This window comes from Ischnura elegans, chromosome 1 (assembly GCF_921293095.1).
Source record: "Ischnura elegans chromosome 1, ioIscEleg1.1, whole genome shotgun sequence".
In the NCBI taxonomy this organism is placed as follows: Eukaryota; Metazoa; Arthropoda; class Insecta; order Odonata; family Coenagrionidae; genus Ischnura; species Ischnura elegans.
Genome location: NC_060246.1, coordinates 95291092 through 95309726, shown reverse-complemented (window position 1 = coordinate 95309726; position 18635 = coordinate 95291092). Strand labels below are relative to the sequence as shown.

At 39.5% G+C, this 18635-nt stretch overlaps 1 protein-coding gene across 1 annotated transcript in view; it reads right to left on the bottom strand.

Annotated features, from left to right (window-relative positions):
* LOC124166642 (mitochondrial sodium/calcium exchanger protein) overlaps nt 1-18105 on the bottom strand; it is a 37722-nt gene extending 19617 nt beyond the window's left edge. The window contains exon 1 of the mRNA XM_046544262.1: nt 17620-18105. Within this exon, the coding sequence (XP_046400218.1) occupies nt 17620-17667 (48 nt within the window). The 5' untranslated portion in view covers nt 17668-18105. The remainder of the gene's footprint in view (nt 1-17619) is intronic.
* Nucleotides 18106-18635: the final 530 nt, after the last annotated feature.

Below are 18635 nucleotides of genomic sequence, written 5' to 3'. Positions count from 1 at the left end.
ACGTTGGATCATATATCCTTTGTGTTCTATTTCATTAATACGTTACCGCATGCAAAGATGAATACTTAAAATTTTCGTTCCGAAAACCAAATTAGGTTGATGGGAAATGATTGATCTTTGGACTAAATGACCGAAAACATTTCACATATAGGCAACAGAAAAAAATTTGAAAAACTACATATATCACTTGGAACCTAATTTTGAGGTTGAGGCATTATATGTGAGTGGAACGAGTTATCACAAGCCGTAAATACCGACTCGACTTTTTTCGGGAACTTCAATATAGCGTCCTCACATACTACATATGTAGGAAAATAATCTCATATTATGTAAAGTTCCCAGCATAATGCATCTGAGCTGCTTAAATTCGATCCGTTAGGCCAAGGAAGATGCATAATGAATACCATTAGAATAGGTAATGTATACACACGAACTAAAATGCTTATTAAATATCCTTTGTGGTTCGGGCTAAAACCTATTCCGTCCTGAAATTAAAAAAAAATCAGAACTTTGGCTACCTAACTATATAGTAAAAAAATATAATTGCACTAAATAGGAAATAAATTAGATGCTTGTTTCTCTTCAGCGGCAATTTAACCTTAACTTGGCTTGTTTGTACATTTTTCCGTCGAATTATACAGTAGCCTTCCCACCTTTTGCGAAGAATTGGCTGATTCCTACTTTAGGCCTCTTTCGTTCCTTCCTCACGGCTCTGACTCATCTTACCTGTTAAAGGAAAGCATTCCTGCGGGGGAGACTTTAACGCACTGGGTTGACCGGAAAGACAAAAGATTCATACGAACAAAAATCAAAAATAGCACTAACTTCTTCATTGATCTCTTTCGTATTCCCCACTCATGTGATGGATATTCCCTAGCGAGAGAAATTCAAGGAATCGATGTGATATTAAAGGTACCTAATTTTGAGGATGCGGAAAGCAGATTTCGACATTTTGAGTAGGAGTCGTAATTGCCGTAACGAAACGGAATAGGGTAGTTTCCTTCAGCAAAGAAAACGAAAGGCATTGATTGCGATTCGTTACCCACCATTAGTGTATTCATAATATACAAACTATTTGGTTTTAGAAATACCAGTTTATACGAATGTTAATGGTCAATTTTTTTTGTGTTAACCTCATTTGAAAAAGGCCAGATTGGCGCCCATGCGATGAGACTCCACGGGACGTCACAGGGACCTAGTTTCTATACGAGTAGATAGGAGTTTTACATCGTCTGAGATTACCAATGAATGCACGAGGCACAAACTTCAGGGAAACATCTCTTAATAATCACCTATTAAAACTGCCTATGGTCGGAAAGTTTCCTTCGTTTGATAGGGTAATAATAATCCTTATTTAAGCCAGGCGCTACCTGCTATCAGGGTACTCCGCTACCTGCTAGCAGCCTGCGTCGTATAAGCGCTCAATCCTCGCCTCAAGGTCACCTCACAGGACGGCAGCGGGGAACCAGAAATACGTCACACGGACTTTTCCCGTCATTCCTACTTAGCCGTCGCGTTTTCGCGCGCTTGAAAATTTTCACTTTTCGATTAATCGCGGAAAATAGATATCGTCATTCGAAAATCTAAGAGCGTGAATTGCGTACTCCGGGAGTAATAATTTTTCAATTTAGGCGATAAAAAAATAAAAGGAAACCACCCTATTGTCTGTTCCGAGAGAAATGAATGCTATATTTAAAAGAAGACTGGACCACCAAATATTTTTATCCCTTTCAAAACAACAAGGTAGAATGTACCGAGATATTAAACGGAAAAGAAATGAATGTCTTAGAAATAGTTCCGGAATGGCCAGTGGAGTAACTCACTGCTTCGACCCGAAGGTTAGTTTGGACAGGCGAGGTTAAACTTCACCCCGTAAAACCGCAGGCCAGTGATGTTCACGGATTCACAGTACGAGGAACACGCTCGCGCCGGTGTGTACATTCATTATGCCAAGGACGGGCTGTAAAACTGAGTGGCCACGTAACCATCAAGCTGAAATTCCCCGCCTTGCTCATTCTCTCCAGACTTCTATTGCAATTTAAAAGAATTTTTCTTAACATTTACATTACTATAAAAAGAGATTATGTGCCGTTAAAGTGTCGAAATTAAGGAAAAATAGGTTAGTAATGGATACACAAACAACTTTCAATAAATTTGACGTATTATCCTAATTAAACGAAGAAAGGGATGTTAGAACGTAGGTTTCCGAGGCGATAGTCTGATCTCTGCATTTCTTCAGGGTTTTCTTCCGCGTCAGCTTGTTTATAGACAACAGATTCGCTGGCATGATAGCCGGCTATACGGTTGTCTATAAACAAGCTGACGCGGAAGAAAACCCTGAAGAAATGCAGAGAAGAGAGGGATGTTCAAATGCAGAATATCTACCGGCGTGCTCGAAGTTGGCGAAAAATAATCATTAGAATTAAAAAACAGATATAATTTTTTAGATTCTGTTGTAATTTTATACGACATGTAATGGCTTTCCAGACTTGCGGAATCCCCTAAATTTACAGGTTTACCAGAAGACTACCCTGAGTCACCGCACTGCGGCTATTGTATGCACAAAATTTTGCCTAGGAGCGAAACCACGTGACATGTGACATGCATATACAGTGAAAAGAGACCTTGAATCAATTGAATCTCAGCACATGGTTATAACATAACTTCCGGAGGAACAAGCTCAGCTTACGCGATTGAAGATAGCATCTTCAGCAAAAAATAAACCCGCTAACATTGCCATGTTATTCTCGCCTCCTCTCGTCCCCTCCTCTGTATTCAGTGTTAAATTTGCTCTCTGATGGCGTAATAAAAATGTGTATGCGCCACGAATGCAAAGACCGTCGTATTCGAGAATAACTGGCGTGGGTGGAGATGAAATTAAACTGAGGTTGGAATAGATAGCAGAAAGAACAGTGAAAGCTGTTAAGGGGCGGGTGAAGCAAGCCAGTATTTTTAGCACATCTTCCAAATGCAAAATTATAAAAGATTAATTCAACCAATTCATGGTTGTTTTCAATATCTTTCAATTTCATATAAATAGCTACAACGTCTACACGACTTAATAACTAATTTGCGCGTTTGAAGTATGCTCTTATCTCCTAAAAATTGGCGAGAAGAAATTGTCTCTAAACCTCACTAGCCATTCTCCACTACCCAATAAAATATAAATACGCGAGTTTAGCGAGCCTGTGTAAGTAGTAACGGCTCATTTGATTAACATACGATTTCGATAAAACTGTAACTTATTTTATTCTTCGTGGAGAATATGCACTGAAAATCTTAAATTGCTTTCTTAAAGGTGTGCTGAAATAAAAACGTTCCACCTTTCTGTATCAGGTACTAAGTTTACGGCCTCATAAAAGTGAAAGTTAATAATTTCGTCGACTGAAAACTCCGGAAAATAGGAGACTTGATACCAAAATTTGACAACTACAACACTTTTTCACACAAGCTCCTCTTAGCCATGCGAAGCTTTTCCCGGGAAAAGAGGTGTACTAGTAATTAATTAGTCGCCACGTTGCCTTCGTTTCGGCATTGCCAGGGTGATATTACTAGTAATTTGACAGAGGTAACAATATTTCTCTGGATAATGGCTAAGGATTATTTTCAATTTTCACTGAAATACTGCAAGCTTTAGTCTAACAGAAAACTAAGTCCAACGAGTCAATAACATTCGCTGATTCGAATGATAAAAAATCGCTCTTCACCATACCTGTATAGAGGGAACTTTTGCATGAAAGAAGAGTTGTGAGAAGTAACTGACGGATGATGAAAAACTTGACAATGAAACGCATAGTAATGCCCGAGTTACAATTTCTGTACAGGAGTAGACGATGAATGCAACAATTAGGATGAAAAGAGAATTTTTGTAGCCGGTGGACTAGATGATAGCCAGGGGTGATCTATCCTCTCATTGTGAATGATATCTTATGATAGAGTACTTCTCCAAAACAATTTCTCCGGCCCATAAGAGCACAATAATTATAAATAGTTTTTTTCCAAAAAACTAACTCTATTTGGTGTCGTGGCTGGATAAGATGCCGAAGTTTTCTCAAACGAATTACAACTTTGGAATTCCTCACAATGGCGTATCACCAACATGGCTTTGGGTTAGATGTTAATCAACATGAACCAACCCGTTATATTCAATTGGTACGATTCTCCAGCCAAAAAAAACAGGACTGATTAGAATCCATAATTTGAAGAAATCCTCTTTTCTCCTAAACAATAAAAAGTTGAATACTTTTTCACACGATTTATTCAAGACGATCGGTTTCGTCGCAGAGGCGACATCATCAGGTACAGAAATCGTTATTTTTACAGTTATTTTGTTGTTGTTTATTCTGGTTGTTATTATTATTAAATAAATGTAAAAATAACGATTTCTGTACCTGATGATGTCGCCTCTGCGACGAAACCGGTCGTCTTGAACAAATCGTGCGAAAAAGTACCATAGCTTTTTATTGTTTACAATGGATTTTCACAAAGTAAAGCCAGAAACAATCAAGTTTACTCTTTTCTCCTGATACACCCAAAGAGCATGCGTCCTTGTTCCCTCGTGCTCGGGCTCGAGAATGGGCGTGCAAGATGGAATGGATCCCAATAATCGGAGGGGCTAAAGACTCACAATTCCTTACGTGGCCTTGGATAAGTCTCTCGCACGTGTCGTGACGTACAGGTTACATACGCATTAGGATAATCTGGGACGCTGAACGCGAGGATTATTTCGCAAAATGACAACTGATGGGAATTATAAGTCCGCGAAAAAATTCCACAATTTCCACAGGGAAGAATGACGCCTCGGTAGCTTAACTGGCTAAAGCACTCGGCCGGAAATCGAGGGATCCGGGTTCAAATCCCGGTCAAGGCGAATGGTTTTTTCTCTGTGGATTTTTCGCACAATTGTGCATTGCGGGTGACTCCCGTAAAAGTTATCACCGTGGCTAGTCCCGGTATACTTAAATTCGTAATTATAAGTCCATCACCATAGATCTGTCGCATATGTAATCGGAGAAAGAGGTATTTATTTTTATACGATTTTATGGGAATCGCTTCACAATGACTCACACGAATATGATATTTTCGCGCTCGAACGCGAAGATCAACAGCTGTTGGAAAAATGCCACGACAAAGGAAATCGTTTAATAATTTCCGGAAATATAAAAAGCAAATGTATAGCAGGATGACTCTATTGCCACATAAAATGTTCAAAACAAGCATCGACGGCCGAGTCCATATCACGCTTGAACCGACAAAGGAAAACATGAAACACTGTAAGGGTTCTGTGAATTCCAATCGACTTTACTACAGAGCGGATTGCTAGAAAGCCATTTTTTACTTCGAATGATCAATAACGGAAGAGAAAATATTTTCTCCTTCCAATGATTCTACATAAACCAAGAGAGACTTATTCCTTGACATTCCATTTGTGAGTTCATTAACCATGAAATCAGTCCAAAGATATTTAGCACGATTTTATGAGACTATGAGCCGAAAACAAGGTTTACCCACAACATCGACTACACTCAATAAAAAAAAAACGCTGATTAAATCAACCGCAAATTTAGAATTCATTTTCTATTCATGATGGACTTTAAATGCGCAAATAAGTTTGCCACTAAAACAGAAAGCGAATTTTTTTGTACATAATAACACCAACTAGTACGTACACTGGTGATGACGTAACGTTGGATTTTTTAAAGAATTTTATCACAAACAGACGGAGGAGGGTCGATGCTCTCGACGTCATTTCAACTTCAAACTCGCATTTAAATTTAATTTCTTCGAGGAAGCAAACCAATCTATGTAGATATACATGAAACTCTTCAGAAATACTCTTATACTATACCCGTCTAAACGGCAGTCCGATAGAACGAATTCGTACCCTTCATATATCAAAAGAAATAAACTGTAGCGTTATTTGACAATGGAGGAAAATACGGCTGTTTAACGATTAAATTGAATATCCAAGAAAATATAGAGGTAGCGCAAAATAAGTTCCAAATGTTGCACATAGTACCCATAAAAATTTCAAGCACTACGAGTTTAAAAGGACGCATTACTCAAGCTCGGCCGGTCAATTTTTCACTTCATATTGATCTTTTCAAACTTACGCAATCCTGTTGAAATATTCAGGATATTTAAAGAATATCATTTCCTGCATTTCATTTTGTCTCACAAACGAAAACTTTATCCCATAATTTTGCCAGATGATGTAGTTTTCACATTTTTGATGTTGAAAGAGGTCAAGGATATACATATATTCTGAAATTTGAATATGACAACATCGGTTGTTGACGAGGAATTGGTCGCGAAGAAAAGGCAAAATACGATCGGTTGACAGATACTAACGTGCCCACTGGACGCGTATTTTATCCAAGGTGTTCAGAAGAGAGAAATTCTCTTATGCACACATTGGATTTCACTAACGTCTGGCTTAAATGTAACGTGAGGGGGTCAAGGACAGGCGTAACATGCGAGGGTGAAAGACTGCCCAGAGATGGGACAACGAAAATAGCGAGGGCGGCGCCACGTGCACTCGCCTCTTTGGCCCAAACGGAGGACCACTCTTGGAGGGGAAACAACAAACGTAAGAGATCTAAAACTGGTTCTCGGCCTTAGGAAGTGTCGCGAATGACCTAGCGGCATCCTTGGTAGGCCCCAGATTCCACCCCTCGCAGGCTTCACTTCAAGCATGCAACGCGCGAAAAATCGATACAGTCGAAGATATTCCAAGCTCTATGGAAAGTAAACTGTAAAAAAAAGAAGCGATAACGTGCCAATCAGTGCTTTTCCCCGGTAAGAGGATCGAGAGCGGAAAGCTCACTCGCGAAAACTGCGAAAGAGGTTAGATTGTTCCAGGTAGGCCTCTGTGCGCATTTTGATGGTTCAGGCTATCAAGCAGCGATGCTACACGAGTTTTCACACCGTATTAAATTCGTGAATGATCAACTCTTTAGTCTAAACACAAGCAAGAGAAGGGAAGGATAGGTGCGCAGATTCTCTGAGTTTTCTCAAACATATATCCGGATCCTGTAGTCTAATAATATAAGCTCAATGCGAGTGTAAACATTACGTGCATGAGAAAGACATATTTGAACTAACAATCATAATAAAATAGAACTCAATGATAGGAGATGGAGCAGAGTAAAAGAAAAAAAACAATAATGGAGGAAAAATGTGAATATCTCATAAGCTAGAGTATAAATGAAGCGGGATTTAAAACATACACAGTTCAGTAAAACCAACGTGACGAAAATCGATATCGTAATGTCTGCGACACACTTTGTTGATGGACAGAATACACACGGAATGTTTGTTCCCACACTGGCTGGTGTCTCCTCACGCCCTGCCAACCCTCACTCATGCGACATTGGCAGGTATTTCATAATGGAATTTTTTAAATGGGTGGAAAGGGGAATGGACAATTAAATTGTAAGCAATATACGAATAAGTAAGAAGCGGAACATGGCAAGTCCTTCCTCGGTCGTGAAGTACGATGCGACCGGAAGCGCTATTCGCTCGGAGCTATAAGTTGCGGGTCCGGATTCCTACTAAAAATACCCCCACTGCCAGGTGTCAAACGGGCCCGTCTGAGGACCATGGTCTGAACGCTTAAACCGATACCATTTTGCATGAAATATTTGGAGTAATCGCAGAAATGAATTTCATTCCCTAATTCCCTCTTATAAAGTAATATACGGAAGTTACGCAGCGATTAAGTCGTGGAAATGAATATAAGTACGCAAAATTTTCCTGGCAATAAATATAAGTCAATTAAAATTTTGCAACGTAATAGCCGTTAAAGTGTTATTATTATAGGAGAAAAAGAAGAATAAGACTAGACTTAATTTGTGCTAACAGTTAGAAAAATTAGAAATTATAATAAAATAAAATTTATTAATTTTTAACAATTTAGCTATTATTTATTCCTGTACCACCGAAAATAGCCCATTACCTTTTTACATCGGGATTTTCAACTTAAAAATCAAAGTCTCATGAACATCCATGACCTGGATTAGGGTAACCTACCCAGGCGGGACTCGAACCCGCGACTTTTATAGAGGCAATCAAGGACTTTCCCCGCCGCCACCGTTTGAGGAAAATAATTTTTCACTCATGAGCCAGAGAAAAAATGGGGCGGGGTTTCACACAAGCGCAGTTCAGTAAAAACAACGTCATGAACATAGAGAGAAGATGGATGTATCGCATAAGTAATGTTATGCGAATCCATTTTTAATTGATAAAATTGAACAAGGTTTTGAATACGAGTCCCGGGGGGGGGGGGGGGGGGGGGGGAAGTTAAAAATCAGAAAATGGAACGAGAGACTTCAAGTGTGTCACTTGAATTTACACTGCCCGGATTAAAAATTAATGTTTGACTTCGCGAATGATCGGGAAAAAACAGTACTTAATCGAGACTTTACATAAGAGTACCCCTGATAAGGAGAATAAAAAAGTAACAGGATAAATTAATTCAAATATCGCAGAATCTAATTCGAAAATGGTATAATTTATTTATTTCCATTCCACCGAAAACAGCGCATATTGGCCTTTTACATCCGGGTTTGATAAAAATATCAACAATAGGGTGGTTTCCTTTTATTTTTTTATTGCTTTAATCGAAAGATTATTACTCCTGGAGTACGTATTTCACGCTTTTAGATTTTTAAATGACAACATCTATTTTTCGCGATTAAATGAAAAGTGAAAATTTTCAAGCGCGCGAAAACGCGACGCTTAAGTATGAATGCCGGGAAATATCTCCGTACGTCGTATTTCTGGTTCCCCCTCCCGCCCGGTGAGGTGACCTTGAGGCGAGGCTTAGCGCTCATACGTCGCAGGATGCTAGCGGATAGCTGAGTATCTTGCTGGATGGTAGCGCTTGGCTTAAAAAAGGTTTATTAATACCTTATCAAACGAAGAAAACTTTCCGAACTTATCCAGTTTTAATAGGTGATTATTAAGACATGTTTGCCTGAGCTCTGTGCCTCATGCATGCATTGGTAACCTCAGACGATGTATAACTCCTATCCTCTCGTGTAGAAACTAGGTCCCTGTGACGTCATGCGGAGTGGAATTGCATGGGCGCCAATCTGGCCTTTTTCAAATGAGGATAAAATTTGACCCTTTCCATTCGTCTAAACCGGTATTTCAAAAACCAAATAATTTGTGTATTATGAATACACTAATGGTGGGTAACGAATCGCAATCAATGCCTTTCGTTTTCTTTGATGAAGGAAACTACCCTATTGCACGTGCACGAACAACCATGCCCTGAATAAGGGAAACTTACCCAGGCGGCACTCGAACACGCGATTTCTTGCTTGGCAGGCGAGGACTTTATCCCGCCGCCACCGAGTCCGGCAAATTATAATATTTATTATAATGGCCGGCCGGATTATGAGGTAAAACAACTAAAAAGAATATTAGAAGCATTGTGATTAGCTAAAAGGGAGGTCATGCAGCTGTGGCCTCTTTCTTGAAAAGTTTTCTAGTTACTACCTCAACGACTCAACAGTCAGCACATAATTTGAGGACTAATTAGGTATAGCTAAAGTAAATTTACAGTTCATTTTCCCAGATTTATGACTGATGACATCCACGAATAATATAAGCGTGTTTATTCCAAGCGCGCCAAAATGAAACAAGGCCTCTCAAGGGAGTACACATTTTATCTAGCCGGAAACCGGTTAGTGTGACCTCGTTACGTCATGATTACAAGATGATGAATTTCGACAGGTAATACCGGGTCCAAGAGATGATGTTAAAGTTAAATGGACCAATGACTGCGATGCTGCAAAGTAGATTGATAACGACGATGATAGAAGATATTGATATACTCTCAAAGTTGGCTGGAAGTAGAGTAAAAATATTTGGCATCAAAATTTTGTTTTTGGTATTTGGAAATAGGTTACTACATTTAAAAATAATAAAAAAATGACGAATTTCAACAAAATTTTCTACTTACATATTTACGAAGCCATCAACGTTCATCATATTATGATAGCATTCAGAAATGCCATCAATATTTATGGTACCAGTGAGGTGAGGTTAAAATCACTTTAAAATACTAAAATCCACAAAAAATAGCACTCCTTTCAAGTATCTGGTGTTTTCCGAAGTTTTCGCATTCTAAGATTTTTTGCGCGTCTAAATTTTCAATTATTTATTTCACACTAGCTGGTTAAGAGTCTGTCCCCCCTCCGTGTGCCAGAATAGTATATAGTCTACATTGCTGTATCTTTGAAACTAGTGAAAAGAAGCGCTTGAAGCAATTTCCACAAATTATTCGCATTAATTACAAAACCCTCGGCTTAGGAGTCCGAAGCCGGATAATGTTAATGGAAATTTCGTTTTTTTTATCACCAGAACTAACCAATATTCTCAATTAATGTGTATGTTTCCTAAAAAATAGCTGAATGAGCAAAGATAATGACTTGCGTATTTTTAACAGTGGATCTTTTGTTTTGGATTTATTCATTCAATTCAAATCTTATTTTTTTACGGTCTTCATTATCGAGAGAAGAGGCGCGTCACAGAGTATTGCTATCTTGAAACGTCACCACCAGGGCTGATAGGGTTCAATTGATCGCTCCAAAAATTCGAGGATGGTAGTGAAATTAGGGGAAGGTCAGGATGGAGATTAGTAATATGACGGAAGAGTAAAGATAACGCAACAAACAGTAGTATTCTGGTAGAAAAAACTGCGATGACGATGCACGTGTCTTGTTTCAGATATCCATTTTAGAAACCAATACCAGAGTTACGGAATTTTCCCATTTGGCAATGCAAGAAGAACCCTCAGTTTAGTAAAAATATAGTGTGAAGACAATACTGCAAATGAGTCAGCGGGAAGACATAATACAAATCTCTTTCCCGATAAATTTAAACATTATACAACGAAAAATTCGATGGAAATTTTAAACATATGGGCATTTGGTAAATTATCGAATTTTTCCAGTACGCGAATTCTGCGAGCGAACATCGAGCCGCTGCTACCATTGTTCAATTTTTTGAATGCTACATGCAGTCGTGATTGCATCCATGTGAATTTTGAAGCAATGTTTAGCCGAAAATTAAGCAAAATGGATGCTACCTCAAAGAGGAAAACTGGAGGAATTATTATTGTAGCTGATAACGCGGCACACCAGTGAACATTATCATTTCGTGGACCATGGCCCATTCCTGGACTCAATTTTAAGTTGGCTGAGCTGGTACGATACGCAGACTGTACTTTTTGTTCTATTATTTGACAGTGAAAATTTCTCTCATATGACCAAGCGTGATGAAATTAAATGCATGAATTAACGTTGATGCTCTTAGGAACTATACCTTGACAAGGCGCGAAATATTCACTGGCAGTTTCAGTGTAGTTATGCTACAAAGATACATAAACGTCGATGTCTCATTATTCTTAGTAAACGGGTATGGAAGAGAGGGAAGTTTTTTCTCAATCTTCGGGAGCACAGGACCACCAAGGAACAATCAGGAAATAATCCCCGAAACATTTCAGCCTTAAGATGGCATCCAATGCAGATAAAATCGCGTAAAACGTGATGTGTAATGGCGAATAATAATCATTGACTCTTCACAGGAGGAAAAATACACACCAATCGTAGCATTTAGAGTGGTTATCAGACATGGATACTTTGCCAAAATCTATGAAATTGTGGCTCTTATAAAAAAGACTTTTACCGTGTCCAAGACAAACAAGGAGGTTGATAGTTGGAATGTATTTAAAAAAAACCATGACCATTCTCAATACCGAACGTGAGCAAATATTTTCGTACAGTTTGCCATCATCTCATTCAATTAGTAACTCATTCCATAGTGATTTTTCGAAAATAATCAGCTTGCGTTGCAGACACACCTCAAGAAAATAAATATGTACGCCAGTGTGCGCGGTAATAAAATACTCTGGGCTCAGAGGAGGTGGAATTCCTTGGAAGACTTAAGTTAGGCCTTGCACACCTCCCGACTCCCGAGCAACAGCTATCCTTCATCTATTGCATCAGCTCCGTCTCATTCAGTCGCCACAAGATGGGATGGATGACACCAGCCACCGAAGAAAAGACATTACACGTACTTGGGAATGCAATACCCCGTCCAGACGAACCTTATCCTGTCTGCAAGAACTTCGCGATTGAAATACCTAACTTTATTTTTTCATCGAGAGAAAGAAATTCCGCATTAATTGAATGACTAATGTCATTTCAAATATGCAAGCCTTAATCACGATAAGAACTGTCAAAAGGAAAGAAAAACGCTTATCAAATATTGATCCACAATCTAATTAGAATAATTCGAGCCAGATTCAAATGGTCAACCGTCATTATGAAAAAAACAGAGCCGTTAAAGCCTGGGTCTGAGTTGGTTCAATTAAATAATTGATCAATATTACACAAGTATTTTTTTATCGCCAAGATGGAAATTTTCTAGCATATAACACCTGAAGTATTGTTTTTTTATTTCATAGATCAAGGCAGTCGGTTACAGAAAGAAAATTTTCAAAAAAAAAGTAGAGAAGAAGGTAAAGAAGTACATAGAGTGAAATATTATGAAAGGAGAAAAGAATGCAACGAACGCGTAGTGTTCCCTATTCCGCACTTTGCCCTAATCCCAACATTCCCAACCGAGAGCGTCTAAACTTCGCATATTGCTGCTATGCCAAAAGTCGTCTATCGGTTCGCAAGTAGGTATACAGAAATATTTATTTTTTATGTCTGGTACCTATAGGCAGAAAACATCTTGATGTGGTGGAAAAAAAAGTTTTTTTTAGCTGCTCGAGGCATATGATAAACATAACTGACCAAACCAAAAACCAAAGTTAAATTTCACTTCCAAGTTTCATTGAATTTTTAATCAGTGGGACAGGAGCACTATGAAATTACAACTTCACCCTGTGTAACGCACTTGGCAGGAAAATACCACGCACAGCCCCCACACGCGCTTGGAACAACTAACTACTGGTCACTTGCGGAATACTGACGTACGGATTAGTGGAACTTTTTAGACCTTCTTCGATGGTCATAAAATGTGCGCAATACGCATGCAACCTCAGGTACAGTTGATAGTTTCATATTTCCGTTTTTCCGAAATCACTGCAAGAATTATTACATATCCTCAACCTTCATGAGAAGCCAAATAAACAGCAATAACTGACAACGATCCACGGTAAAGACCTGCAAAAAATCACATTTAGAACCAGTTTCGGCGGAGTCAATATGATGCAAATGATTTTTACGATGATCGGACCTTATTCCAGGATTATGATAAGCTTTAAAAGAACTGAAAAATTAAAAGGATTTTTGAATCATAAGATATGGTTTTCAATACGTAGAAACTAAAGGAGACTTCACTACCGCTCTTTTTTCTATTGCGTATCACTTATTATAAAACTACTGCTGTCGTCTTAAATTTTTGAGAATCGAGCTGAAACTTAGGTATTATCATTGACCATAAAGTCAAATTAAAAAATTCATCCTCCAAGAAAATACAGCAGTAAAAGTTTCACATTTAAGAGACATGTGCAGGGGTGCCGACTTCCAAAAAATATTGGGGGGCCCAAACCGGGGATCCTGCCCCGGGAAATTTTATTAGAAGTGAGTTTAAAGTTTTCTAAGCATTTTAGAAGAGTCATATGATCAACATTAGAACCCTGATAACTCAAATCTCGACACTCCGGGGAAAATCGACAAGCCTGACACATTTTTTCCTCACATCCATAACGAATTTTTGAGGGGGCTCGGGCCCCCTCAGGCCCCATGGAGTCGGCGCCACTGTTAACATGTTGGCAAATGTCAATTCTATATGCCCTGAAGACTTCAAGTTGTGGTTTAAGCACTAAATAATTAATATGCACCGAGCAAAGACAAGCTGAGAGGGAGTTACGCTCGCCTTAAAAGCCCTCACGCAATTTGAGGAAGCAAATAAGAGAGGAAGAGGGATATTTGACCTCAAGCCCAGAATCAGGGCGGGGCAAAGGAGGCACGTGCCCCAGGCGTCAGATTTCAGGGGGCGGCAAAATTAGAAAATTTTGTCAAAAAAGTTACCTACCTACATAATTTTTCTAATTAAATCATGTTAAAATAATTATGGATTTATATAATTATTGGTTTATAAATAATTAAACAATAATATAAATAAAACTACTTAATATCAAACATACGGTGTGTAATTTAAAGTATCGCATCTCAAAGAAATAGCCTACGGATGTGCTATATTTTCGTTTTGGGGATAGGACAGGGGGGATCAGGCGAGGAGGCCGAAACTGATCTTTGCCCCACTCCTGACAAAACTCCTAGTTCCGGTCCTTTTTGGCCTAGCCACACGCTACTTCACAGGAGGATGTGGGAACCTCTAGCGAAATAAGTTCAATTAACAAGAATAGGAATATTAATAGCCACTCTGATTGCCAGGGGATACTCGATCGAGTTACTAATTTGATTCAAACATATAGCTGAACGATGTGGAGAAAACGGAAACTGTGCAGGAACCACTTTGACTCCATCCCAATTGTCTCTGAGCTTCCCAAGTCCAGTCTCAAACAATGCAGATGCGAGTAGATTTAACGCAAACGCTTCCTCCTTCAATTAATTGCACTTGATTACGCGAGATATTTTCGTAAAGGGTGCTACGTGACCAGAATTCTTTTGACATCTCCCGCGCTGAAAAAAATCGCCCGTGCGAGCGTGAAAGGCCTTCGCAAAAGTCGCTAGTCCGAACAGAGAGACTTTTTTCGGACGGGCTGGTCCTGTTTGTGAGAGTCATGCCGATCCCATCGCTCAAAGGAGAGGAGGTTAACCGGTATAATATATTCCTCGACCCCAAATACTCCCTTCCAACACACTCACTTCGACCTGCTACCTGGTCCGACGTTTATCTCTCGTTGGAGTGATACTGGGAACCAGCCCACGGATCACCTATTGCGGATCATGCTTACTCAAGGCTACGAGTTAAAAGGGATTGCGGCGACCGATAACACTGAGGAACAATTTTTTAACTCATTTTCTGTTAGGTTCAATTTTTGAGCTGCTTCATGCTAAAAAGGATATGCTGATTTCAAAACTTTTCTTCGACCAAGTCAACCAAGTTTTTTCACTACAACTTGCGTGAATGTTACCACTATCTGCTAGATTGAGCGTCGATCATGGGAGGCGTTATTGCTCTCCAACTGGCCGACATAAGCCTTATCAGACTAGCTCATGGTGGATAACGCCGTAGGAGACCAGCGACAGGTTCATAGATGTCAAGTTATGCAGGAGATACCATAGTGAGACTTGCTCCTAGGGTGGAGGCTTTGGTGTCGTGCGGGTTGCACACAGGAATATTTGTCAATTCTCGCGCATCGGTAAACCATACCTTTCAAAAGATTAACTATAAACTTCCTAAATGGACATTATAATAGAAAAAGAAAAAGCTATTTACGTAGCCAATCCTATTGTATATGGATGCCAGAAATATTGACTGAGAGAGCATTTAAATCAGTGGCCTAACTATTTGGGGAGATGAGGGGATAGATCCCCCCCAAAGCCTCAGAAACAAAAAAATATTTAAAGCTATTGTCCTGTTTTGACATGCAATACATCCATCTGCTTGAAGTTAAATCTTTAGTACCATAAGTATGTAAAAATGTATTTCCAAGCATATTATTTTTCAAACATCTGTCGCCACCCCAGGCCATCCCGTGCTCCCCAAAGCATATTCCTAGTTCCGCCACTGATTTAAATCGTGCACATCCCCAACGTATGGGCCACGGGAAGTCTGCTTGTAACTGCTACCATTGTTTTCATCCATTTTTCAAGAAAATTCTTTTCATCTGTCAATCTTAAAAATCACTTGTTTATAATTTATTTACACCCCAAAAGTATCCTCTTATAGAAAGGTATTCTAGGAAGGAGATCTATCCTTACTTCTAGGAAGGAAATCTATCCTATTCTTGACGACTGTTATAACGGTTTTCATCAATTTTTTACGATTTTTTTTCTGTCATGATATAAAATCACTCATTTATAATTTCTACATACCTAATAGGCATCCGATTCATAGGATTTCGCAAATAGCACAGTCTCAGTCACAGTTACATTCGTCTAAACGCGCAATCAATATATCGTCACTCCAGAAAATAAAATTACGCAATCGGAAAATCTGTAAACATTTTATGTCTAACTCAAGACTAACATTTTCCACCAAAAGCCTTTTCCATACGGGAAGGAGGGCCTGACACTTGATAACCTGACACGTAACAAACAACACTCTTTCACCTGAAAATTTTCAAACAGACGGAGAACGAACACAGACTGCTATTCAAATAGTCGCACGGTTGATTCCTTGCCAAGGCATGGAACCGTATTTAAATTTGGCAATGACCTCACGCGATCCAGTATGATGGAAAACACGGCCACGTTGGTCAAACAGATAACTGACACCAACTTCTATCGAACCAAAAATTCGTTTCGTTTACATCACACCACAGACGGTACACGTCACATTTCATAACGAGTTAAATCCCAATTCGTCCTAATAGTTCAAAGCTATCACTCCGGTTCTTGCATTATTATTCAACAGAAATCATGCCTACGGTACCACCCTTTCCGGAGAGTATCCCGAGAGGATCCAGCACAAGGACAATGGAGGGCTGGATAAGGGTCATGGGAGGCAACCTCTCAGCAGTATTGGGGTCCGAACAATATTATCATTTTATCTAGTGCAAATTGGATACCCCAGCGGGGGACTAAAGGCGTCTTAGCCACTCTCTTGGTACGCCATTGATGAGATCTACTCTACGGGATTCTACGTCAAGTCGAATAGCGATGGCTAGCCACTTTTGACGAAGTTCATTGGGAACTTCCTATGACGGCGAGCACCTCGAGTTTCGTCGCCCAAGAAATTTAAAATGAAGTTAAACTCGCCAGCAAAGCAACAGCTGCAATTTAAAAAAATCATATTATTGGGAAAATATACCGATCCATTGGCTATAATTCATTGATGAAAGAGCATTCCCAATTGATGAAGCACCAGTGTAATGAACGATCAAAAATCTATACTCTCAGAGAACAAATTAGGATCAGTTTATGAACATAATCTTCATCTGATGTCGGATTGACGGACCCAAATATGTCTGAGAAATACAGAAGTGTAAAAAAATTGAACTCGCTGAGTTACCGATGAAATTGCTCGTATAATAAAGCTGTTTTTAAATGCTAAAAGCTCTTTATACCATACCACACTTTCTATATTTCAAGCTGACAGTAACCATATTCTTAAACACAAATTTCACATTGAATGCACATACAGCCTTTCACTATGAATTTTAATCAAATGAATTTATAAGTATTGGCGAAAGATATAAGAACCACGCGATTCTTAAAATTAAGTCTCCCCAGGGCGGAAGAGCTAAAAAAGTACAAAATAGCAGCAAATGCAACCTATGAAATGTCCTTAATGAGATCGTTAAAATGTGAGAGGGTACACTGCCTCTGTTACCCTCAAAAAATTTCAATGGACGTTATGGATCACACGTGAATTTATCGAGGAACACCCACATTTAAAATAAAATAAAAAATGCTGAAAATGTATTGTTAAATTACATTTTCAAGCTAATAATGGCATACTCACCAGGGACTGCGAGGATATTTCCGGCAAGTAAGATGATGAAGCGTTCATTTCGACTGGGCAAAACACAATATGTTTCTGTAATGAGACAATGCTTTCGGAATGGCTATCACAGAACAGAAAAGCTTCCTAAACAGGAAATAACACTAGCATTTGCCAAGTGCAAAGTAATATCCGGTATCTATCTGTATTCCGGAAGAATAGTAACGGGCATCGCTGCACAATACATCAGGATGAAAACACAACTTTCGGAACCGGTGAGCAACGAAAACAGTCCACCAATACACCGCTGATTGCATTGCACATTGGCATCCTGAGCACTTACAATAACATCACCGCTTCATTCAGAAAACCAAATTAATCTCAGAAATGTCTTCCGACTGTCAAACTGATTCGACGCGCGACTTCCTATTCCGCCTCACAACTTCAACGCCTGTTCGCCCACTAAGGATTCTTGAGCTCATTCGTGCGCTTCGTATTCGAAGCCCAGCGCTAAGAACTTCGCGGCGGCCGCCTCTGAATTAGTCATGTTTCGTCCCACGAATATTACAAGAGAGGAGATCGAAGCCTCTGCTTGGTTTGTTATCGCCTCGCGCGGGTTAAAATGAGATTACAAAAGTTGCCACTAGGAGCGCTGACGGTACGTCGATATCCCGTTTTCCCGGGGAAATACACGGCAGTTATAAAATCGGCATCAATTGATCGAATGAACCACGCATGTAAAACATATGAGGTGATTTATCACTAAATTGGAACACTATGACCCTTTCTGCCATCAATCACGCCGTAATTTCACTTCAGAAATATCGGCCGAAACAGCGCCGCTCTGCGGCCAATTACGGCGAACGAATAAAATGTACGACAAACAGCCACAGAGAACAGGAAATGTTGACACTCGTCTCTAGGCTCCTATAATGGAATCTCGTTGCTGGCTACCCGTGTGAGGCGCGCCATATAACCCGTGCCAAAGGGGGAACGTGCTTCAAATCCCTATACGCATTTTCTTTGCAATAGATGAG